At 36.0% G+C, this 26110-nt stretch overlaps 1 protein-coding gene across 1 annotated transcript in view; it reads left to right on the forward strand.

Moving 5' to 3' along the window:
• CEP290 (centrosomal protein 290) overlaps positions 1–26110 on the forward strand; it is a 58258-nt gene that overhangs the window by 24475 nt on the left and 7673 nt on the right. The window contains exons 22-46 of the mRNA XM_063308959.1: positions 194–358; positions 764–913; positions 1471–1586; positions 2746–2848; positions 3255–3485; positions 4583–4756; positions 5025–5136; positions 5755–5957; positions 7021–7172; positions 7697–7808; positions 7902–8357; positions 8747–8911; positions 9100–9207; positions 9298–9432; positions 14064–14333; positions 14869–14976; positions 15526–15725; positions 16079–16292; positions 18280–18417; positions 21072–21293; positions 21717–21833; positions 22082–22227; positions 22746–22901; positions 23846–23969; positions 25232–25366. Coding sequence (XP_063165029.1) covers positions 194–358; positions 764–913; positions 1471–1586; positions 2746–2848; positions 3255–3485; positions 4583–4756; positions 5025–5136; positions 5755–5957; positions 7021–7172; positions 7697–7808; positions 7902–8357; positions 8747–8911; positions 9100–9207; positions 9298–9432; positions 14064–14333; positions 14869–14976; positions 15526–15725; positions 16079–16292; positions 18280–18417; positions 21072–21293; positions 21717–21833; positions 22082–22227; positions 22746–22901; positions 23846–23969; positions 25232–25366 — 4212 coding nt within the window. The remainder of the gene's footprint in view (positions 1–193; positions 359–763; positions 914–1470; positions 1587–2745; positions 2849–3254; positions 3486–4582; positions 4757–5024; positions 5137–5754; positions 5958–7020; positions 7173–7696; positions 7809–7901; positions 8358–8746; positions 8912–9099; positions 9208–9297; positions 9433–14063; positions 14334–14868; positions 14977–15525; positions 15726–16078; positions 16293–18279; positions 18418–21071; positions 21294–21716; positions 21834–22081; positions 22228–22745; positions 22902–23845; positions 23970–25231; positions 25367–26110) is intronic.

Raw genomic sequence — 26110 nt, forward strand, 5'->3', positions numbered from 1 at the left:
CGCTGATTCCCAGGAAGGAGGGAACACATTCCATCACAGGAGAGCACTAGTTCTCTATCTCTGCATTATATATATTAGCAGATCTTGTGGAATACTTGGACAACTAATAGATTTCTATTATTTTGGGGGGATTGAAAAGTTTCCATAATCTGAACGAAAATACTTATTTTTGGGACGAATGAATTGTTGACAGGCAATTGAATTAAGGAATACAGAAGGAACTTTTGATGCCAGCTTGCATTTGAAGGCTCAAGTGGACCAACTGACAGGCCGAAATGAAGAATTACGGAAAGAACTGAGAGAAGCCCGGAAAGAAGCAGTAAACTTTTCTAACCAGCTAGCCAAAGCAAGTACAAAAGTATGTGGCCTACCTTGGCTCTCGAAATTATCTCTGCTGCTGCCAGAAAAATGTTACATGGGTTCCCAGTCAGAGCTCCTTGTGTTGCAAACTATGATTAATGGAATTTCTTAGTTGAATGTTGCTTGTTTGTGTGTGGACTGCATTACTGAACTATGCTTGCGTGTGGTGATCCATGTAGTGATGTTGCAAGTGCTCTTCTGCTGGACTTGTTTGAAAGCTGTTAAAATATATGAAGTCTTACATATAGTATGATTTGGTACTGTGCACTCCAGGGAAGGTTTTTCTAAATTGTGACCATGGAAATTTCCAGTAGTTTTAGTGAGATGAGCTAAGTAAAATTTGAAAGATTTCTGAGATTTTTTTTTCTCCCTGCACTGTTATTTTCTAACATTTATTTTTCAGATTGCAAATCTAGAAAATGAAATTGATGTGCTGAAACAATCAGAAGGTGCCAGCAGAGTATTCAAATCAGTAAATCTTCCAGAAGGGATGTCTCCTTCTAGTGTGAACATAATTAATTCCCAGAATGAATATTTAATACACCTTTTGCAGGTAGATAACATTAAACTGAATAGCATATATATTTCAATATGTCCAACCTGTCAGGTTTTTTTCCATATATAGAATACAGTCATTAGAAAGCTGAACAAGACTTCTGTAACAGCTTGCACATACAGTTTTTTCACTCATGAGAGTTAAACTTAGTAGCTTTGCAATTAATATTTATTTCCTAAAAACTAGTTACAGACAAGCCATGTTTTATATTATTATTATTATTTTTACTAATTTTATTAAATATTTAATATTTCTGCATTTTTGCTAAGTTCTTTATATATTGATTTTATTTCATTATGTATGTTTATTATATAATACATATAGTTTTATATGTGTATTATATATAATATGTTATACAGTATATTATACACACACAAAATATTATGCCTGCACAAAATGAGCATAGGACTTTTTGTTAACAGATGTTTATACAGTTAAATCCATTGTTAATTATTAATTCACAAACCCTTAACTTTAAGAAGACAGTGTTCTAAATAGTAACACTGGAGCTGAAGTGGAGAAGTATCATATTTTTAATTTAAGTGTATCATTAGGAACTTGAAAATAAAGAACAGCTCTTCAAAAAATTAGAAGAAGCAATAGAAGAATATAAAAGAAAATTTGCAGTTATCCGCCACCAACAAGGCTTGCTGTATAAAGAATATCAAAGGTATAGTAATTTTTCCTACAGATTCCTTTGATTGGAAAGTCAAAATATCTTAGGTTAAGGGAACAAATGAAATTTTTGTCTGGTAGTTTTTTAAGCTGACCTATGACCGTAATAAACTCAACTCAACTTACTAGTAGGCTTTGCTGCTGTAGAGGGTCATATTGCCAAATTACAAACTTTAAAAACTAAATAATATTGTCTCAAAAAAGGGAACATTTTCAAATCATGACAATCTTAGCTTTTTTCTGGCTAAGACTTGTAGTTATTGTGGTTGAATATGACAGAAGAGGCAAATGAGTAGGACATTTGATACCTTGTTGTATTCAACATCAGGTTCAGCATACTAGACCCTCTCTAGATTAGGTGGTTTCTCAACTCAATTGTTTGTGTATACCAAAATTGCCTTCAGGTACTGTACCTGATAAGAATTTCTTCTCCTCTCTTCAGGTCCAAGATCTAACCCTGAACACTTTTAAATTTAATTAAGTAGTGTATTAACACTGCTAAGTAAAATATTTATTTATTTACTTACTTACTTACTATGCTGCCTTTATTATTTTTATAAATAACTGAAGGTGGTGAACATACCTAATACTCATTCCCCCTCCTATTTTCCCTACAACAATAACCCTGTGAGGTGAGTTGGGCTGAAAGAGAGTGACTGGCCCAGGGTCACCCAGCCAGCTTTCATGCCTTAGGCAGGACTAGAACTCACAGTCTCCTGGTTTCTAGCTTGGTGCTTTAACCAGTAGACCAAAATTAAGTAGTGCTTTTTATTTGGCTTATGAAATGTGTTCTTTCTTTTGCTAAATTTACACATTATATTGAGTTATGGTTTTGCAAAGTTAGTTCATCTGCATTGTATTCTGCTCTGCTATTATAATATTGATTGTTTGAACAAGAGTGTTGTTTAGTCTTTGGATTAAAAAAAATGAAGGGCTAAACAAATTGAACAATTTGTGATACCAAAAACATTCAGTTAATAAAGTTCTTCCTTGCAAGTTCTGTTTTCTTCATCAATTAATTCTTTTTGAGAAATTGTTCATAACATTTTGATCTGAACTTTCAAACTTAGGAACCCACATAACTTGTTAAAAAGGTATTTTACTAGCTGATAAAAAGAAATGTATACATTTATTTAAAAGCATCTCTTTTTTAGTGAAAGGGAGCACTGGCAAGCTGATAATGAAAAAATACTACAGGAAAAGAAAAGATTCGAGTATCAGAAGGAGCAAGATGATATAAAAATAAAAGAATATTCTGTAAGCAGATTATTTTCCTTTGGATGTAGTAAATTTTAACATACATATATCAAAATAGAGAAAATGTTAATTATGTAATGCTTGTTAACTATACTATGCTAAGAATATCATATAACTTCTGCCCACAGTATTAGCAAGAGATCTTTGATTTGTTGAGGTTTTCCCTTTTCCCTTTACTTCATCTCTAGAGATAAAGAGGAGCAGGAAGGAAAAGCTGTTTTCCTAGCTGTTAATGTACCTTGTTCTCTGAATAGATATTTTTGAAAAGTGCTTGGGTCTGGGCAAAGGTGGAGTAGATTGGCGGTACAAATGAAACTTCTTAATACAGAACCTGTTAATTGTGCATGAGTGACATGGTTACCAAATGTTGACTACAATATCTGTAATATTGGAAAACTTTCCACAGGATTTATTAGATGCACTTGAAAAGGATAGTAATGATACTAAACAACTATTTGCCGATTATAGTAGAAAAATAACTGTTCTGAGAGTCAATGAAAGATCAGTGACAAGACAATACGCAACATTACTTGAAATGGAAAGGTATCTTCGCAAAGAGAATGAGAAAATGAAGACTGAGATGACATCGATGGAGGTGACAGTTGGAGAAAAAATTGGATCTTTGCAAAGGTTCAAAGTATGTGTTACGCTATCCAAGTTTGTGCATCACATTGTGTAGCTCAGTTATACATGAATTGATTGATTATGTGCCATCAAGTTGGTGTTGACTCTTAGCAATCACGTAGGTAGATTTTCTCCATGACTTTCTGTCCCTAATCTGGTTCTTCATATCTTCCAGTGGTTATAAAGGATTGCAGATGGGGATATTTCCCCTCTGCTGCCTGCCCCTCTCACCCCATCCTCCTGGCTAAAATTGGATTCTCATCCTCCTCTGCTCTTCTTCTGTTTGTTGCCCTTCTCTTACTTTGTGCTTGCTGGATAGCACTGCTGCCAACTCTGAAAACAGCAGATCTTCCAAGAGTGGTCATTGTGGCTGATGCTATCAAGAATGGCAAAGTGCTCTCCAGCAAGTGTGGAGGTAAGGAAAGAGGAGAGGAGGAAGGAAATTGTAGGAGGCATGATTTTGGGAGTGGGGGTGGGGGGAGAAGCATGTAAGTATGGGAGGAATGAGACTGGGATGGGAAGTAAGGTTATTTGTAGGAGGATTGTTGTAGTGGGAGTGAAAGTGCACTGTATAGGTTTACCAGTGTAAATAGTGACCTCATGGGAGGAATACTACAAGGTCAATTTTCTTGGATCTTAGAAAAAACTAAAACTGATCTCACTAGCAGTCAAAGGAGAAAGAGCCTTGAAACTACCGAGCCCCATGGCCAGATGGGACTGGGCAATGCTGCAGCAGGCCACTTGATGTTCTGCAGGTTCTAACCGCTCTCAGAATGTTTCCATAGGGGAAGGCTTGTTCCATTGCTCAACATTAGTTTCCTGCTGGAACACCACTGGCATCATCAGAGATCAAAAAGAGGCAAGATGGTGTTCGTAGCATCATGATCAAAGCTCTGTCCCTTTATATGTGCATGTGATGTCAATGCACATATAAGAGGGGCAGGGCTTGGGTCACAATGCTGTGACAGCATTCTTGCCTCTTTCGACTGCCCTGTGGTTGCTACTGTGCTACTGACTTCAGCTTGCCTCAGCGACAAGCTGCCACTGAGCTGCAAGTTCCACGTATTTAAGCTCTCATATTCTAAAAACATTTTCCCTTTTTTAATTTAGGAAATGGCAACTTTCAAGATAGCAGCATTGCAAAAAGTGTTGGATGACAGTGTACCTGTAAATGACCTTGAAATGGCTAATAAACAATATAACGAGTTAGCTGCTAAATACAGGGATATGCTTCAAAAAGATAACTTGCTTGTTCAAAGAACAAACAATATGGAACACCTGGAGGTGATGTTATTTATATTATATTACATTGAACAAACTTTATATAGTTCCCTTCATCCTTCATTTACTTTTCAAGCTGGCAGCAGATGCAGTAGGATACTTCATTATCAACAAGAATTGAAAAGGGATCTTCATGGAGCTGCCCCATGAAAACTGCAGACAGAGTCAAAGTATATTTCAGTCAGACCAATATAGAACTATCAGTACTATAGTTTCATTCAAATTATATTTACAGTAGAAAAATAATGTATCTTCACATGTTCCTTCATAGCGTGAGAACGCATCTCTGAAAAATCAGATAGAATCTTTAAATAAGGAACTAGAAATCACAAAAGAGAAACTTCATACAATTGAACAAGCATGGGAACAAACAACAAAATTTGGTAAGCACATAGTGACTGTAAAAGAATATGGTGATGCATTTTACTCTTTTTCTGTAAACCTAGCAAATTTACAAGTTTGTATATTTTTTTCTTCTTACTTTGGAAGTGATGGAATACCAGTTTTACATTCTAAGTTTGCCAAGAGTAAGTTTCTTAATTACATCCATTTAATTGAGTAAATTGGGTTGAGTAAAGAACATAGGATTTAGGTATATTATATCTCTGTTTCCTTTTTGCTGTATTAGAATGATAACATATGTTAGGTGTCTTGTCCTTTTTCTTGATAAAATCTTGGAAAAGATTTTGGTTTATTCTGCCTTCACTGAAAAAAATGAGGTATGTTGAACTCACAAATGAGAGTAGTTCATCAGCAAATAATTAATCTGCTATAATTGTCCCACATTTTGGTTAGGTCACTTGGATTATACTAGTTTATTCCTGCTCCCTTTTATATTAAAAGAATAAATATTTTGGAAAATTTGAATATATTGTCTCTTTCTTCTGTAACACAGGCATTATTTTTTTTTATTTCTGTTTAAAGTATGTGATGCACACGAGTAGCATTATATTGTGATATTATTATTATTGTGATATTATTATTACTGTTGTTGTTATTAGGAGACAGTGTTGCAGACAAGGCTACAAAGGCCATAACCAACAGTGAGATTGTTTCTATTTCTAAGAAAATTACTATGCTTGAAATGAAGGAACTAAATGAAAGACAGAGGGCAGAGCATTCTCAGAGAATGTATGAACACCTACGAAATACATTAAAACACGTGGAAGAGCGTAACCTTGAACTGGAAACAAAATTTGCTGAGGTTGTTACTAAGCTTTATTTACAAAGCTTGTATAAAATGTTTGATACAATTACAGACTGCTATTGTATTTGTAAATCTGTCATTGAGTTAACTGTTGGCTTTTTAAAGTTATGTTGATGATAGAGGCTTTTAGAGACAGTTGATTAAAATGGAGAGCATGTATATGCTCAAGATAATACAGAAGTAAAAGGTGCAATAATATACACATTTACGTGCTGGCAGCTCCCATTTAATTCAGTGAGATATATTTCAAGTAAATATGCAAGGGATTGTACTGTAAGTGACTTTGCTTTTGGAATCTAAGTTGATCTCATTGCTACTTCAGGTTTCTGTCATTCATTCCTGTCTTTTGAGTAATGGATTGGATGAAAATAATTAAAGCTTTGTATCATCAGTATCAGTTGTGATTGTAATGGCTTATAACCCCTGTAAAACAAATTACTTTTACAACGTTGTTTGCTACGTCTCACATTAAAAAATTAAACTCCTGCTGCATGCATTTCAGAGAGAAATGTCTTATGTTGTAATGTAACTTCCCAAGTTCTGACAGTATAAACAGTTATCAGATTAAATATATATGTGTGTCTTTTCACCTCTTGTCAGAAGATTAGATTCAGCCTAGCTGCCATGCACTTTACTATATCTTTATTTCAGTATTTGTAGAGAGGTTGATGATTTCATACATAATTCCTTAACTAGATAGGCAGTTGTAAAACAATATGCTATGAAATATATTCATTTTTGATGTAATTGTATTAAGAGAGTGTACCTAGCCTTTTTGGCAAGTATGCCATATGCTGAGTGAAATATACAATTGATATAGACTGACTGTATCTTGAAGTGTGTTTTCTTCTAGTTTAGTAAGTCACAAGGAGTTACAAATGCAACTAAATTAAAGCTGGACTTAAATCCTGAGCCTTAGCCAGATGACTGTGCTGTAAATCTTATTCTTTATGTCTAGGAATGTCATAAAAACATACATGATAGAAATTGTCCAGATGTATATCAAGAATTTGTTTTGTATTATCTCAGTAAAATTCATTTCAGTTTGATCTTGTCTTAGCTTACAAAAATCAACCTCGAAGCACAGAAGGTAGAACAGTCTTTGCGAGATGAACTGTCAAGCAGCGTGAGTAAAGCAGTAAGTGACGCAGATAAACGTCGAATAATGGAGCTGGAGAAAAGTGAAACTGAACTGAAGGTTGAGATATCAAAGTAAGTGTAAAACTATTTGTATCTCTTTGCTGAAAAAGGAGGGAGTGTGTTGATAGATCATCTTTTCCCTATATGTATATGTCACAAGATCATTTTTAATGGAAAAGTATTAGACAGTTTGACAGTTTTCATTTTAAAATTAACCTCTTCTTATTGCCAAGCTGTTTTACAAACCTATGGAAGCTTGAACATTATTTAGAAGTAGCTTTTATAAAGGAAACTTGCATGTGTCTCTTTAGAAAGTAACCTCATTCGTTTGGTTTATTAATTTTTAATTTAATAACAAAGAAAATCAGCTATTGCAAACTGAAAGAGTCAAACCATTTACATAATAGACTCAGGAGTGAACTCTTACATTTCTCTCCATTCCATGTGTTGCAATGGACTGAGAGTCATTCATTTATGAGCAGGACGAATGGTTGATACCTGTGCATTGTTATTTTAACAGGCCAGTCTAGTCTCATGCCTTTCTTTCTGACCTTGTCTGCTCTAGCCCTTACAATATATTTTACTTCTGCCATAAGGTTAAGAGAGCTTTCTGATATTGCTAAAACACAAGTTGCTGCACTGGCGAATCGGCAACAATCTAGAGATAAAGAAGTGGAATTGCTTAGAATGCAAATTTTGGACTATCAGGTATGATCTCTGATACCCAACATTGTTTTAATGCTCTTTTCAATATTATTTTTTTAACACATTTAATTTATTTTTATTTTGTTTGGATTTTAGGCACAATCAGATGAAAAAACACTTATTGCAAAATTACATCAGCATATTGTGGCCCTTCACGTTAGTGAGGCTACAGCTATAACTAGGTTAGAGGCAGCGACATCAAAACTTCAGAAGATGGAGATTGCTAACATGCGCTTAGAGCAGAAATTGGATGACAAAGAACAAGCATTATATTATACAAGACTTGAAGGGAGAAACAGAGCCAAACATTTACGCCAAACTGTTCAGTCATTGCGGAGGCAATTTAGTGGTGCTTTGCCCCTGGCTCAACAGGAGAAGTTCTCCAAGACTATGATTCAACTTCAGAATGACAAACTTAAAACTATGGAAGATGTCCAGCAAGCTCAGCAAGAACGTCGAAATGCAGAGAACAAAGCAGTGGAGTTGGAGATGAAATTAAAAGGATTAGAAGAACTAGTAGCCACTTTAAAAGATGCAAGAGGAGCACAAAAGGTTTGAGACATACAATCTTAATTTGAAAGCTTTTATATATAATCCTGCATGATGCCAGATCAGGGTTTGGATATTATTCCCACAACCCCTGCCCATTTTTGAGGTCTTTCCATCCTTTTCAGTAGTGCACAGTCATTTATATTTCTTTATAAAGTCATCTTGTTAATTTGGACCAGAATGGTCCAAAGATGTCATTAGATGTGCACTAAAGTTTGTATAGGTGCATTAAGAATTCCCAGTTAATATTCTTGGACTTTCAAAAGCCTTAACTTCCTTTCTAAAAAGCTACAACAGTTGTTGCAATAATTGACTACTATGCTATTTTACTGGAATTAATTAATTGTGGTGTTTAAATTACTGTTGAGATTTGACTTGTTAAAAATTATCAGGTAATTGAGTGGCATGTGAAAATTGAAGAACTTCGTCTTCAAGAACTTAAACTAAACCGTGAATTATCCAGGAAAAAAGAAGAGATTAAATATTTGAAAAATATCCTCTCTGAATATGAACAGACAATCAATAATTTGGAAGAAGAAATTGTCCGGCAGGGCAAGGTACCGAAAAAATAGGAGCACTGTCATTTTTTTTCTTCAAAAAATTAATATAACTTTAGAAATATTGCAGGTATTACTGCTGTTAATATCTCATACATTTTTTTTGCAGATAAGTTTATTTAACTCAGTGTGCTATATCTGTCATTCTTAGATGTCATTCTTCATGTAAAATTCTTATCTAATTGTAGTTCCATGAGGAGCGACAGATGGCCTGGGATAAAAGAGAAGTAGAATTAGAACGTCAACTGGATATATATGACAGTCAGAAACAGGACATACTAAATACAGCTCAGAAGGTACTTATGTTGATTTAATGCCATATGATAGCGCCATATTTGGGGGGGGGGCTGCTTTCTTTATCTTTCATTTATTTCTCTCCTTTACAGTTTAATGAAGCTGCAGGTACAGTTCCAGATCCTAGCTTGCCTCTTCCACATCAGCTTGAGCAAGCTCTTAAAACAGGCAGAGAACAAAGTCGAACAATTCTGGAAATACAAGCCACCTGCAAATCCTTAGAAGAGGTAATAGAACTACTCATCTAATTGAATCCTCTGCTTTTAATGGTGTTATAAAGCCAAGAGAGACGAAGAAGCTGTTCAAGCTAGCTTTGGGATAGGCAATGTTTTTTATTTACACTTCACAAATGCTTAACTATACTTTTCCCACTTAAAATAGTATATAGCTGGAGGCTTGGGAGTTTTAACTGAGAGCAGATTAGCGTTCTCAGACTTTTCCTAAGTGAAAATGGAAAAACAGAAAATGTTGTTAATGAAATGTCAGGGTAAAGATAGAAACATAATTTGATTTCTTGAAAAAAGCAATTTTATTGAAATTCTTTGTGATTACTTTTAACCAGAAGAATGATCACATTCTGACCATTTAAGCCTTAGTATATGGGTTTAAACTATTTTTGTGAATTATTAGTTGATAAATTAATGTTGCTCCTTTTTGGCTATGATGACAAAATCAAAAATAAAATTATTACTGTTGGTATTTTGGATATTCTAACTGGTTCTGATTCTTTAGGATATAAGCACAATAAAATGTTCAGTGAAAGATAAAATTAAATATTCCTAGCAAAAACTTTACTAGCTAGCTTTCCCCAAAGTATTCCCTGTTACTGTTTTTTCTTTTTTCTGTTTCCAGAGCTGTTTTCTAGAAAATCCTGAGTTCCTTCTCTTGCAGTTGCCTCCACTACCATTGTTGTTTATTCGTTTAGTCGCTTCCGACTCTTCGTGATTTCATGGAGCAGCCCACGCCAGAGCTTCCTGTTGGTCATCAACACCCCCAGCTCCCCCAGGGACGAGTCCGTCACCTCTAGAATATCATCCATCCACCTTGCCCTTGGTCGGCCCCTCTTCCTTTTGCCCTCCACTCTCCCTAGCATCAGCGTCTTCTCCAGGGTGTCCTGTCTTCTCATTATGTGGCCAAAGTATTTCAGTTTTGCCTTGAATATCATTCCCTCAAGTGAGCAGTCTGGCTTTATTTCCTGGAGGATGGACTGGTTTGATCTTCTTGCAGCCCAAGGCACTCTCAGAATTTTCCTCCAACACCACAGTTCAAAAGCATCTATCTTCCTTCGCTCAGCCTTCCTTACGGTCCAGCTCTCGCAGCCATATGTTACTAAGGGGAACACCATTGCTTTAAGTATGCGGACATTTGTTGTCAGTGTGATGTCTCTGCCCTTAACTATTTTATCGAGATTTGTCATTGCTCTTCTCCCAAGGATTAAGTGTCTTCTGATTTCCTGACTGCAGTCAGCATCTGCAGTAATCTTCACACCTAGAAATACAAAGTCTTTCACTGCTTCTACATTTTCTCCCTCTATTTGCCAGTTATCAATCAAGCTGGTTGCCATAATCTTGGTTTTTTTGAGGTTTCGCTGCAAGCCAGCTTTTGCACTTTCTTTCATCATAAGGCTCCTCAGTTCCTCTTCGCTTTCAGCCATCAAAGTGGTATCATCTGCATATCTGAGATTGTTAATGTTTCCTCCAGCGATTTTAACTCCAGCCTTGGATTCCTCAAGCCCAGCATGTCGCATGATGTGTTCTGCGTACAAGTTGAATAGGTAGGGTGAGAGTATACAGCCCTGCCGTACTCCTTTCCCAATCTTAAACCAGTCCGTTGTTCCGTGGCCTGTTCTTACTGTTGCTACTTGGTCGTATTCTTCAGGAGGCATACAAGATGACTTGGTATCCCCATACCGCTAAGAACTTGCCACAATTTGTTATGGTCCACAGTCAAAGGCTTTAGAATTGTCCTGACTCCCAGGAAACACTCTGACACAGGGAACTGGTCTCTAATGTTTTATTGCTCACCAATTCCTCAGTGCTATGCATGCGCTTAACAGTCTGGAAGGGAGCCCCCTGCTCACCATCCTTACTCATGACAAGAATAGTCAATAAAACAGAAATAGATGTTTTTCTGAAACTCCCTGGCTTTGTCATGAGTAAGGATGGCGAGCAGGGGGCTCCCATCCAGACTGTTAAGCGCATGCATAGCACTGAGGAATTGGGCAGCCATTCAAAGAGACACAGATCGGGACCGCCTTAACCTTTGGGGTTTATATGTCTGGGTTTTTCCCACGGTTCTTCAGTTTGTTAGAATTCCTGTTATGTACAAGCAATAAAACATTAGAGACCAGTTCCTTGTCTCAGCGTGGTTCCTGGCTGTTAGGACATCAATCCTAACAAACTCCTACTCCCATCGAAAGAGGGAGGAACAAGAAATTAACAAGAGACATTTGGAATGTCTTCAGAAAACCAAGGAATGCGGCTCGCCATCCTTACTCATGACAGGCTTTTTCCGTTATCCAGTGGATATTGGCAATTTGGTCCCTAGTTCCTCTGCCTTTTCTAAACCCAGCTTGTACATCTGGCAATTCTCGCTCCATGAATTGCTGAAGTCTACCTTGCAGGATCTTGAGCATTACCTTACTGGCATGTGAAATGAGTGCCACTGTTCGATAGTTTGAACATTCTTTAGTGTTTCCCTTTTTTGGTATGGGGATATAAGTTGATTTTTTCCAGTCTGATGGCCATTCCTGTGTTTTCCAACTTTGCTGGCATATAGCATGCATTACCTTGACAGCATCATCTTGCAAAATTTTGAACAGTTCAGCTGGGATGCTGTCATCTCCTGCTGCCTTGTTATTAGCAATGCTTCTTAAGGCCCATTCAACCTCACTCTTCAGGATGTCTGGCTCTAGCTCACTGACCACACCGTCAAAGCTATCCCCGATATTGTTATCCTTCCTATACAGGTCTTCTGTATATTCTTGCCACCTTTTCTTGATCTCTTCTTCTTCTGTTAGGTCCTTGCCATCTTTGTTTTTGATCATACGCATTTTTTGCCTGGAATTTACCTCCGAAGTTTCTAATTTTCTGGAAGAGGTCTCTTGTCCTTCCTATTCTACTGTCTTCTTCCACTTCCACACATTCCTTGTTTAAAAATAATTCCTTATCTCTTCTGGCTAACCTCTGGAATTTTGCATTTAATTGGGCATATCTCCCCCTATCACTGTTGCCTTTTGCTTTCCTTCTTTCTTGGGCTACTTCTAGTGTCTCAGCAGACAGCCACTTTGCCTTCTTGGTTTTCTCTTTCTTTGGGATGTATTTTGTTGCCGCCTCCTGAACAATGTTGCGAACTTCTGTCCATAGTTCTTCCGGGACCCTATCTACTAAGTCCAGTCCCTTAAATCTATTCTTCACCTCCACTGCATACTCCTTAGGAATATTAGTGAGCTCATATCTAGCTGATCTGTGGGTCTTCCCTAATCTCTTTAGTCTGATCCTAAATTGTGCAGTAAGAAGGTCGTGATCGGAACTACAGTCAGCTCCAGGTCTTGTTTTTACCGACTGTATAGATGTCCACCACCTTTGGCTGCAAAGGATGTAGTCAATCTGATTTCGGTGTTGTCCATCTGGTGAAGTCCATGTATAAAGCCGTCTCTTAGGTTGTTGGAAGAGAGTGTTTGTTATGCAGAGTGAGTTCTCTTGGCAAAATTCTATCAGCCTATGTCCTGCTTTGTTTTGTTCTCCCAGGCCATGCTCACCTGCAATTCCAGGTGTCATTTGAATGCCCACCTTAGCATTCCAGTCTCCCGTGATGAAAATAACATCTCTTTTAGGTGTGTTGTCCAGTAGGTGCTGCAGATCCTCATAGAACTGCTCTACTTCAGCTTCTTCAGCATCTGTGGTTGGGCCTTATATTTGGATCACTGTGATGTTAGATGGCTTGCCCTGAATTTGAATTGAGATCATTCTATCGTTTTTTGGATTGTATCCAAGCACTGCTTTAGCCACTTTACTATTAATTATGGAGGCTACTCCATTTCTTCTGTGGTCCTCTTGTCCACAGTAGTAGATCTGGTGGTCATTTGATGTGAAGTGGCCCATTCCAGTCCATTTCAGTTCACTGACACCAAAATGTCTATCTTTAATCTTGACATCTCACCAATATCCACATCCAATTTGCCCTGGCTCATAGATCTTACGTTCCAGGTTCCAATGGTGCGTTGATCCTTAGAACATCGGATTCGCCGTTCACCACCGGCACAGTCAGCCTCTAGCCGTCCTTTCAGCTTTGAGCTAGCTGCATCATCACGTCTGGGGCTAGTTGAACTCATCCTCTGTTCCTCCCCAGTAGCATTTTGACCATCTTCCGACCTGGGGGTCTCATCTTCTGATGGTATACCAACATATCTCTGGTTGTACTGATCCATTTAGTTTTCACAGCAAGAATACTGGGGTGGGTTGCCATTAAGTTCCCCAGGGATCGCATTTAGTCTGACCTCTCTGTCATGACCTTCCCGTCTTGGGTGGCCCTTCACGGTTTAGCTCATGGCATCACTGAGGTGCTCAAGCTCCAGCACCATGACAAGGTAACGATTCTTTGCTCAAGCCACTACCATTACCACCCCTCTTTTACACATGCCACCACAAAACTGCCTACCTGCCCTGCTCCTAGTGTTTTTAATCTGGAGAAAGTTACAAGCCTATTTTTTTTTTAAATAATCTGTACACATTTTATATTTAATGTTGATCATATCACTGTCAAAGCATAATTGATAGAAATGTCATGTAAAATGAATTTATTACTAAAAATTGTTTTTATAAATAATTTTCTATAATATGGATTTCTTTGGTTTCAGAAGCTGAAAGAAAAAGAAACCGCTTTGTGGAAAGCAGAGCAAAATGTCTTGTCACGAGACAAGGTCATAAATGAGCTAAGACTGCGATTGCCAGCATCATCAGAGAGCGAAAGATTGGTAGCAGAGCTAGACCAGATGGATGATAACTCTGCTACCCATCCTCATGCTCTGAAAATTGCACACCAGACCATTGCAAATATGCAAGCTAGATTAAATCAGAAAGAAGTAGTTCTGAAAAAGTACCAACACCTTTTGGCTAAAGCACGAGAGGTATTAGAATTTTGAACACTGAAATAAATATAGAGCTCGAACATTTAGGTTTCATAATGGAATTTGTGGCTAGGCGGTGGGGGACTATTTGTACATACCAATGCTTTCAGTTGGCATCTTGCTGTTATTTCAATTATTTTTCTTGCATATTTTTGAACATAATTTATGAAAGGAAGTCCTAGATAGGCTTACAAAGGAATGATGTATTAAGTTAATAGAAACGAAGGGAGAAAAAATACTAAGTAGGCCACACATTAAAATTAGAAGTGAATAATCTATTTTGAAAATGGAAAATGTGAAGATTTGTTTTGGGCTTCTTTTTATTTCATAATTAATCTGATTTAGTATTTGAGTAGATTTGGGAGGAATAAGATGCCTGGAGAAACAAAATGAACATATATTACTGAACATATCTAAAAATATGTAATTCCATTAATCTGTTTTCATTAATTAGATGAAAAAAGGATAATGTCTTATAGCTCAAATCATCAATAAAGTTTATTGCTATAAGAAATATAAATGTTGTATTATTTAGGAGCAAGAAGAAATTGCAAAGAAACACGAAGAGGACCTCAGAGTTCTGCATCAGAAATTAGATGTACATGTTGACAGTTCCTTTAATAAATTCAAGCAAACAGCCTTAGTAAGTATAATAATTTTGATTTGTTTCTAAATTAGGTGCTTAGGGCATAAAAATAAAATGGGATGATGATGATGATGATGATGATGCGGCTAGCTATTGATGGAACTAACAGGTAAGGTTGACACTATTAACTGTTGATTTGAGGAAATTTAAGTGAGAAAAGACAAGGGAATGAATGCATTTCATTTTGCACATAAACAATAGCATCTTTCATTAATGCATCCTATCTAGCAAGAAACCTTAAGAATATCATTTCTGGTGTTTTGCATTTGTTTGTTTGTTTTAGTATCAAGAGTAAAATCTGTGATCTGAAGACTTACATCACTATAATGGTGACTTTAAGGAGAATATTTAAATATCCCATTGAAATAATTGTGACTTTGAAAGTTCCTAATTTTGACATGTATATGTTCTGAATGGCAAGCGAGAAGAGCTAAATTAACCCCTTCTTACACATGTATTGGGAAGGAAGTTTGATTTTTAAGGTTAAAATGGTAAAATGAAATAAATGAGTACAGAAAGATTTATTTCAATGTATTTGTTCAACAGGAGTTGATTAAAAAACCTTCTTTAGCTGTTCCGGCAAGTAAACATTTAATTCGTCTGGCAGAAATGCAACAAACTATAGCAGAACAAGACAACTCCCTTGCTTCCCTTCTCAGCAAATTAAAGAAAACATCCTCTGACTTACAGAAGCAAAAGCAAATAACTGCAGTAAAAATCAAGGAGTTTGATAACATCAGGGCCCAGTAAGTCTAGACTGTAGTTGTGATACATCTGCATGGTTAGTCTTTTAGAAACTCTTGACTAAGTCTATAACTGAGTCTTGTTTTGCATCAATAATTAAACTTCGAATTGATTATCATTATATAAATTTTAAATTAGTTGAATAACCTTTTTTTAGAGCCATTGTCATTGCCTCACTCCTCATCTTAGCAACATGGCTGAGTTTAGTTACCATGAGACAATTTTGATATAAATTTACTCCTCTAGGCCAGTATTAGGAATATTTATGAATAATATTTGAATATTTCTTAGTCCATCTGGACTCGGCTCAGTTTAAATAGTGGAATTCAGTTTTATATATTATTCTGTGCACTAGGCTTGATGAGAAGCATGGAGATAGGGTGAAAAAACTTCAAGATGAAATAGAAGAATTAAGGAGTTTATTATCCAAAACGGGGAAAGAATTACTGAACGTAAAAACTGAGCTGGAGTTCCAAAGAGAAGCAAATATCAGGTCTCCAACAACTACAATGAAGAATCTAGTGGAACGACTGAAGAGTCAGCTAGCTTTAAAAGAGAAGCAACAAAAAGTAAGTATGATTGTTGAAGAAACCAATTCCTATCTGTCTGTTAAACCAGAATTATTTCACATTTTTTTGAGATTTTGAATTGGGGAGGGGATGGGTACAATCATTAACAATTTTTTGGTTAACGCTGCGGGTTAAACCTCTGAGCTGCCGATCGGAAGGTCAGCGGTTCGAAACCACGCGGCAGGGTGAGCTCCCGTTGCTAGTCCCAGCTCCTGCTCACCTAGCAGTTCGAAAACATGCAAATGTGAGTAGATCAATAGGTACCGCTTCGGCAGGAAGGTAACGGCGTTCTGTGTCGTCATGCTGGCCACATGACCCGGAAGTGTCTACGGACAACACCGGCTCTAAGGCTTAGAAACGGAGATGAGCACCGCCCCCTAGAGTCGGACACGACTGGACTTTACATCAAGGGAAACCTTTACCTTTACCTTATGTTATGCAAACACAGCCGTTTTATAAGCAGTAATAAATAACTATACATGAAAACAGAAAAGCTACCTATCTGCCAACATTGCTTACAGAGCTGGCAGACTTCAGTGTTTCTATACTGGTGTAGAACTTTCCTCCTGTGTTCTCCCACTTGGTTTCTGTGATTGGTTGCGAGAGAGATGGAACTTTCCTTCCTTTTTCTCTCAACCTGCTCAGGTGCCTGAGTTGCCTTGGTCATTTTAGACTTCAGGTGCTGGCTGGGGAATTCTGGGAGTTGAAGTCCACACATATTAAAGTTGCCAGGGTTGATAAACATTGCTTTAGACCAGCCTTTCTCAACTTTTTGACCCTGGAGAAACCCTTGAAATAATTTTCAGGCCTCAGGGAACCCCTGCACATTCAAGCTCAAATTGTCATGAGTACTGATGTCGAGCAGGAGGGGGCCTCTATCCAGGGGGGAAAACGCATGCGTAGTACTGAGGAATTAAGCAGCCATTCAAAGAGACACAGATCAGACCCGCCTTAACTTTCAGGGTTTATCTGTCTGGGTTTTTCCCACGCTTCTTCAGTTTGTTAGGATTCCGTTTATGTAGCAGTAATAAACACTAGAGACCTACTCCTCGTCTCAGCGTGATTTCTGACTGTTAGGACACAAATATAGACCACAAGTTACAAAATTATATTTGTTTCATGTGTAGGCCTGCATATATGCATTAACAGTGTTCTTAAAATAAAGAATGGAACTTACCTCTTTAATGTGAAGTTGGCTGAATTGTGATCTCCCAGGAAATCCCTAGTGACCTCTCGTGGAACCCTAGCATTCCACGGAACCCCAGTTGAGAAACCCTGGTTTAGACTGTCATGTTAATAATTTATTTCAAGGCTGGGTTAATGAAACAGCACTATCTTGAATGCTATGACTATTCGAGCCAAATAATGAGCCGACTCTTGTAAGTTCAGTTAGGAATTATTCTGAACTAGGATGTGTGATCTGAAGTTCTGGGGCAGCATACAGCCCTCCCTTGTGCTTCCTGCTGAATTGTCCACTTAACATGATGGAAGAAAATAATTATATATATGAAGTAATCATATTAACCTTACAGTATTTTATTATATTTATTAATCAAAATGTGAATTTTATAAATTTTAGTCTAAAATAAATCCATTTAGCCTTTATCTTGCCTCATCACTGTTACTTGGGGAGCAGTCTTCAACATACCACTCAGAGAACTGAAGATTGTACAGCTTCAAGAGATCTTCAAAAGTTACTATCGTGTACATTTTTTAATACAATAGAAAATATTAAATGTGAGATTACTGAATAGTTCTATTAAATATATATATATTGAATTAACATTACTTGTAAAGAAAATCTAATTAACTTTTCTGTGGCTTTATCTATTACTTTTTGGAGTTTACTCCAAACATGTTACTCAAAGACTTCAGCCAGAAAAGGTTGTAATTCCTGTTCTACATAAAATTAAATTCTGGGTTAATTTATGTACAGCTAATTTTTTATTTGTAGAGCTCAACCCTATCTTTTTAATAATATTTTTAGGCTTTGAGCAAGGCACTTCTGGAACTCCGAGCAGAAATGACAGCTGCTGCAGAACAACAGATAATTTCTATAGCATCACAAAAGGAGACACATATGAATGTTCAGCAAATTGTTGACAAGCACACAAAGGAATTAAGGGTAAAAATGAAGTAGCATGCTTATACAATACTGCTTAGGTTTTCTTCATACCAAAATAGCATCTAGCAGAAATATATGCCACTTTGAAAGTTGCATTTTTTTGTTCAAAGAAAGAAAGAAAGAAAGAGTGTCACAACTGGAATGGGTGCAGGTTAAAGCTATACCCACTCTTCGTTTAGCGACTACCTTAGCAACCATTCACAAATACGACGATAATAAAAAAATTCATTGTCCGACCAATGCACACATTTACAACCAAATTTCGTGCACAAAAACAACACACACTGGGGTGAGAGTAACACTGATGTACAAGAGAACTTTATCTGAATGAGACAGCAGCAACCAGCAATCTTCACAGTGTCATTCTCTCTCTCTCATCTCTCAGTCACATGTTCACTTAGCAACCATTTTGCTTAACAACAACGTCACTGGAATGAAACTTGTTCACTAAATGAGGAGTGGGTATATTTGTTTTATTAGGTGGGATTTCAAAATACAGTATCTCTCTATATCTATCTATCTAAAATAAATCAAGAAGGGGGAAATAGAAATGCTGTTCCTCTCTTCCTTCTGCCTGGTGGCAGAGACCTCAAACACTTTGGACTCTCCAGCATCTTTGATATTGAGTTGAGACACAATTGTTCTGTTATTTTTTAAAGTAATTGGGAATACTTTCATTTATTGTACAGCTAGGGACATTACTGGTGTCTACAAGTTTTTCTAGCCAACAATTAAGAACTTAATAAATGCAGGTCATTAATGGAAGGGGATCATTAATAGAAGAGGCAAGCCAGAAGAAAAGAATGGGCTATCACCCCAGCTGGTTTGGGTAATTTCTGTAACTTTGAGCTGAGAAAGCATGATATAAGTTATTCAAAAGTTTCCACTTTAGTTAAGCCATTAACAATTAGCAGATGTAGTCAGAGTTTTTGAAGTACATCATTAAGCTTTCCAGGGGGGCATACATCTTTCTGGGGTTTTAGATGCACAGTATTTATTGTGAAATGGTTATTTGATGCGTAAGTATCTTTCTCTTTTACCAAAATATATCTAAAACAGGAAAAACAGTATCAAAAGATTATGAAGATGTATCAGCATGATATAGCAATCACAGTCACACACATTTTTGCTATATCAGGACATCTAAAATAACTGCTTAGTTAAATAACTTAGTTAGCTAAATCTATGTGGATTATACAAAAATAGGAAGATGTGTAGATGATGCTTCCTATAGTACAAAGCCACTTTATCAAAATGGAGCTGGATATACAATATGTAATAAATTATTTCTACGATCAGAAAAAAAATAGCTGAAATACTATTTCTATTAGTTTGTGGCAACACAGTCAAAAGAATATTGTACTATATGAAGTGCAATACAAGTATTGCCAACTGAGATTTCATATACAAATGCTTACTTGCAGTATATAATGTATATCAGAAAAGAATATGGTTCTGAATATTTTCCTATAAAAATAATAAATTGGAATATCATAGCGTTTTGCAGCTGTTTTGAATAACTAGTAACATCTAGAGTATTGCAGTTCAGTCCTTACAGTGGGCTAGCAGTTCAATTCAATTTAATTGTATTATGGCATTTAGCCAACAAATCAAACAAAAAGAAAGGGAAAAAAGGAAGACAAGTAGATAAAAAGAAGAAAAAACCCAAATACAATGGTGCTTAAAAGTTTGTGAACCCTTTTGAATTTTCAGTATAATGTTTTTGACTGATTTGTTTAACTGGGTACTCTTTATTTATTTATTTATCAAATTTTATCACTGCCCATCTCCCCCCCAAAGGAGGGACTCTGGGCAGTTTACAATAAAAACAGAGTTAAAATTCAAGATAATTATAAATATAATAAATACAATAAGAATAAAAATGAGATAGAATCTAGATGGCTGAGAGTTCTCTATATTTATCTAGTTCTAGGACTTCTGTGGAAAACAGATCACGTTTTAGGTCATATTTATGCAGAAATATTGAAAATTCAGAAGAGTTCACCAACTTTTAAGCACCCGTGTACAGTTCTGTCATCTCACTGATCTTGAATGGCTTATAACAATAAAATATAAAGTCATTAGAAAACATATAACCAAAGCAGAAACTCATAAAAATCAATGCTGATCCATAAAATAAAACCTAGTCACCAGACATTGTATCTAATAGCCTTCACTGTCCCTGATCTGTGCTTCCCAGGCCTTGTAGAAGAGGATGCTTTCACCTGTTTCCTCCTGCTCCAGGAATGGCTGCATCTGATATGCATCTGATATGCTAAAGCTGGGCAGGGGCTTTCCTGGCCATGGTCTCCATTTTCTACTCAAGCAGGAACCATGAGTCTAAGATAACCCTCTTATAGACCCTCTCCTTCTAGTATACAGGATCTCAGGTAAAAAGAATTGTAAAGCCACAGTCAGCAGAATTAGGTAATATTGAGAAAATGGATGAACTATTATAAATCAATTCCTAATGCTGAATTGGGAACCATAAATATAACTGTATTTTCCTGTGTTTTGTCAATAGGGTAAGATCCCTTCTTCTGTTCTATTGTCAGAAATTAATGCATTCAACTTTTTTTGTATGAATTTAATGTTATTCCTTTTTTTTTGGTTGTCCTGAATAATATATTTATATATCTATATTAATTTATTAGAGTCAGACAGAAGATTTAAGTGACCAACTTTTGAGACTTAAAGATGCCCTTAAATTAAGCAAAAATAAAGAGAGTTCTCTGTTAGATGATATGGATGACTTAAATCAAGAACTTCAGAAAAAAATGAAAGCCTATACTAAAGTTCTGAGGGAGAAAGATGATATGGAAAAAGAGAATGAAGACCTGAAAAAGCAGATTAAAAGATTAACCAGTTCAATTCAGGTAAATAGTACATTTTGCCATAGGACATTTCTTGTGGGTTTGTTGTTTTTTTGCACTTCAATCAATATATTCATTTGAATGCTTCAGTCCTGAAACAAGCCCCTCTGCATGCATGCACAAATCTGCCTAGAGCACATTTGTTAAATCATCTTTTTTTTAAGCTTGAAGAATACTTTCACGTGTTTCCTGCATGCTGTTCTATGTCATTTCAGTAAGTGAAGTTCCAGGTATAGCCACATATATAACAACATTTGTAGTCACAAACTGAGAATCCTATGCATTATCCATTTTTTTCAAAAGAACTTACAAAACTGCTAATTATGAAATACTCATACTTGTCATACTGCCTTTGTACTAATGCTGTAGTACTATATCACTGGTGATGTACAGAAATTATAATTTGAACTATTCCTTATTTTTCAGGGCAAGGCTGATGAGCAAACTCTGATAGATGAACTTCAAAGAAAAATAAAAAGAATGGAAACAGAACTGGGAAAGAAGAGTGATGAATCAGAAAAAAAGAATCCAAGAGAAGACAAGGTATGGAAAGTATGATATAAAAATGTGCTTAGCCAGTATGATTTATCTCTGACATGTTATGCCCCTTCCCCCATATTTTGTAATTATATACAGGTATTTTTACTGCAAAGCATAATGTTACATACAGTATTTGTTCTTATATGCAGAGGCACATATTTTTAAGAAATACATGGTTCATTAGAGACTGATAAATCAGCCAACTTTAAAGCACATTATGATTATTCATTTTGTTTTTTTATACTTTATAGAGCCCAAGGGAAGAATTAATTAGATGGGAAGAAAGTAAAAAATGGCAGACTAAAGCTGATGGGATGAGAAACAAGCTGAAAGAAAAAGAAAAGGAAGTAGAATCCTTAAGCAAACAGCTTAATACAATAAAGGAACTTTTTTCCAAGTAAGTTTTATTTTTTATTTTTTTAATTATTATTTTTGATGCCAAAAGTCATAGCTGTTTAAATATATATTTTATAGGAATTGATGTCTTACGGAAAATATGTTCTAAACCATAATAAGTTTTTCACTGATTAGTAAAATTCATTTTACGATCTTACTACTTCAGAAATCACCACAAGGAACTACTGAAGATAATCATTAGCAAAGGATAAAATTAAATATGGTACAAAACATTCAGATGTATCATTCAACAGGTAATTCCATAATGGCCTTGAGTGGCAATATCTCTCTTTTAGCAAGTTGCTTCTACAGCACACATTTGGAGATTCTTTTGATAAAAGTCTTTTTCATTAAAAAATGAAAATGAAGGAAGCTACAACTAGAAGTGAATTTTTCAAGTGTTTGTTTTAATGGATATGCATAAAAGATGTATTGTTAAACAAGGACATTTAATTTTACATACTTCATCCATATGAAAACAAGTGTGCTATTGCATTCATAAAGATTACATATTTTCAGGGCTGAAAAAGAAAAAAATGCTTTGCAGAAGAAGCTCAAAAGCTGTGGTGTTACTGTTGATCATGTTATGGGAGTTCGAGCATCTGAATCAGAGCGAGAGTTGGAAGACCTTCGTAAACGAAATATGGATCTGGAGAATGAGATTGTTCACCTGAAGTAAGAAAAATTTAAAAGTTTTATTGAAAGTAAGAGTGGCATTAGAAAATGGGACAGGATCACTTTTGGTGTATGGATACTCAGCATGGTGTAATAAGCAAAATATTTTATTAGATAATTGTTTAAAAATGTTGAAGCTTCAGAGAAATATATGATACTAAAAAGGAATACCAGATGCAAGTTGCATTTGATGAAGTGAGCTGTAGCTCATGAAAGCATATGCCTTCTAATAAAATTTGGTAATCTGAAAAGGTGCTACCACACTCCTGATTTTTGCCTGCCACAGACTAACATCAGTCTCCTCCTACAATGTCTAAAAAGGAATACAGGTAGTCCTCATTTAGTGACTGCAATTGGGACCAGCAACTTGGTTGTTAAGCAAAGCAGTTGCTAGAGTTAATCATGTGACCAGAACTGTGCTTATGATTACACATCAGCTTCCCTTTACTTTACAGAATCAGAAGGATACGATCCCAAACAGCTGGGTAAGCCCAAACAGTGGGGAAGATTTCCAGAACTTGATTCATGAGGAAGCTGGGTAAAAGGGCAATCTTGTAGCCCATTTTCCCCACTGCCCTGCTCTTTGGAATGCTCACCCTGGTGCTGGGATAATTAGCAAGAAGGGAATTAATATTTGTATTTACATTCATTGGAGAGGAAGGGATTACAAGGGAATAAGCAGGCACACAATGGGGAATGCACATTGAAAGGAATGTGCTAGCACCCACTATTAGCCTGGCAAGATGTTTTGGAGGCAAAAGCCTTTAGTGTGAAACTGATTACAGTCTTGTCAATTTCAGGTCTAGGACAAGCTTAAACCAACTCTATCATCTAAGCCTATCTCATAATTAGAAAAATATAAGCCATTTCTTTATGTGAAATGTGAATCACATGTCAAATTGTGCAGTTCTTAAATAATAACATCTTTCCATTTGTATATCAAGGACACAGTATGCTGTCCCTCGAGATACTGTTGTAGAAGATTTGCACTTAAAAAACAGATTCCTACAAGAAAAACTTCTTGTACTGGAGAAACAGCTTACCCGAGATACTTGTTCAAGGCCATCAGTAAGTTAAGCTTATATAGTTATGTATGTATGTTCAAATTTGCAGTTGTTATTATATAATATTTTTCTATTCTTTTTCTGTCCTACCTGATGAGAATCTTGATTTCAACATACTTAGAGCTTTGTTTTCCTATAACTGGTTGCTTTTAATGAAGTTGATAGGAGAGCTTTTAAACTCCATGTTATAGGGTTTCAGATTAATACATGAGCTACTTGTCCTAGACCTAATAGGTGAGGAAGAAGCATACAAAATCCTCTAAAGTATATAGAGGGAAGAGAAATACCTTCAGAACAGGGGACTAGAGGACATTTTTAGTCTCATACAGAGAAGGGTTGATCTGACATTATTAAGGATAATCTGAAATTAAATTACTACTTGTATTGAAATATTTGAATGCTTTCTTCTGGGAGTCCTTGCAATCTAAGGTAAACTATCTAATGTTCAGAGAGTATTTCCTCAGTAGTTGAGAACACTCAGCATCTCAAAAGTGGAGTTCCTTCTAAGGGAGGCCACATACATACTACTAATAAATTTCAACATTACAGGTAGTCCTCACTTAACAACCCTGATTGGTACTGGCAACTTCATTGCTAAGCGGTTGTTAATCGAAACATCACGTGACCACTCCATAACATTGTATGGAGTGGTATGGTTAAGGTGCTGGCTTAGAAGCCAGGAGACTGTGAGTTCTAGGCCTCCTTTTGGTATGAAAGCCGGCTGGGTGACACTGGGCCAGTCACTCTCTTTCAGCCCAACCCACCTCACAGGGTGGTGGTTGTGGGGAAAATAGGAGGCAGGAGTATTAGGTATCTTGGCTGCCCTGAGTTATACTGTATATAAAAATGATGGGATGAAATAATAACAACAGCACCAACAATAGTAATGTATTTTACTTATGCTATTTATTATTGCATTTATGTTGTTGCTGTAAACTATTCAGCTTGCTGAAGTATGATATATCAGTCTTTTAAATAAATAATAGACTGTGGATTTACTTTTTTACATATCTTGAGTTTTAAATGCTGCCTTGGGAAGAACATGTTTTGATCCACAGTAAAAAAGGAAATAAGTATGAAAGGATTATGTACAGATTTTCTTTATAGTAGCAGGTGTTCCTTTGCTGCCTTGTCATCAAAATTATGGGTCATACAATTAATGTTTCAATTATTCTTTAATGCTATTGCTATTTGTAAAATATTCTAAAACTTCAACTAATAATGTAAGCTATTAAACATTTATTATAACTTAACTTTCTTTTGAAGACATCAGGGTTAGGATCAGATGATCAACATCAAAAAGAACAAGATCTTCAAAAGGAAAATCTAATGTTGTCATCTGAAAATATGGAGTTACGATTCCAGCTGGAACAAGCCAATAAAGACTTGCCAAGATTAAAGGTATATTTTTATTTTATGAATCTGATGGTCTGCGTAAAGTTGATGTATGTTTCAGATATTTTTTTCAAATGTATTTGTAACTCCTGCTCAGATATATCAATGGATTCTCCCATTATGAATTATTTGTATATATATTCTTGTACCTTAGGTTGTGTATTACTGAAAATCAGTTATTTCACAATGAAATCCTCTTGCAAGATATGACTATGATGATAGATCACACAGCTATAGCCTTTGTTTTGAAACAATTCATAAATGCATTCCATTAAAAATAGTCTTGTTCAGACAATAGATTTTCACATCAAGGTATTTGTATGATTTTTTGTTTAGATTCTGGATTTACCCATGGAAGTCTGCTGGGTACACGGTTTCTTTCCTCTCAGTCATGGCATTGGTCTTTATACTATTTTATTGTGATTACAATAAACTGGTTTTATCATTGCATCCTATTTTTTCCAAAAGCTTTGAAATATTGAAATGTCTAGTTATTAGCGAGAACACAGTTCTTATAATTTATTACCCTAAATAACATTGTGTATTACACATTCTGTTTTCATAGTGTAAATTGTCTGATTCAGAAGTCAACAGATTCTTGTCACAGTGTTGGTTCTGTATCATGGCTGTAAATAAAGACAGTAGAGTTAAATACAGACTGTAAATCATTAGAATTATTATAAATAATTATGTATTTAGTACATAATTGGAAATAAGTTCCTTGTGAACATGTAATCCTTTGTTGCATGT

Source organism: Candoia aspera, chromosome 7, assembly GCF_035149785.1.
Source record: "Candoia aspera isolate rCanAsp1 chromosome 7, rCanAsp1.hap2, whole genome shotgun sequence".
In the NCBI taxonomy this organism is placed as follows: Eukaryota; Metazoa; Chordata; class Lepidosauria; order Squamata; family Boidae; genus Candoia; species Candoia aspera.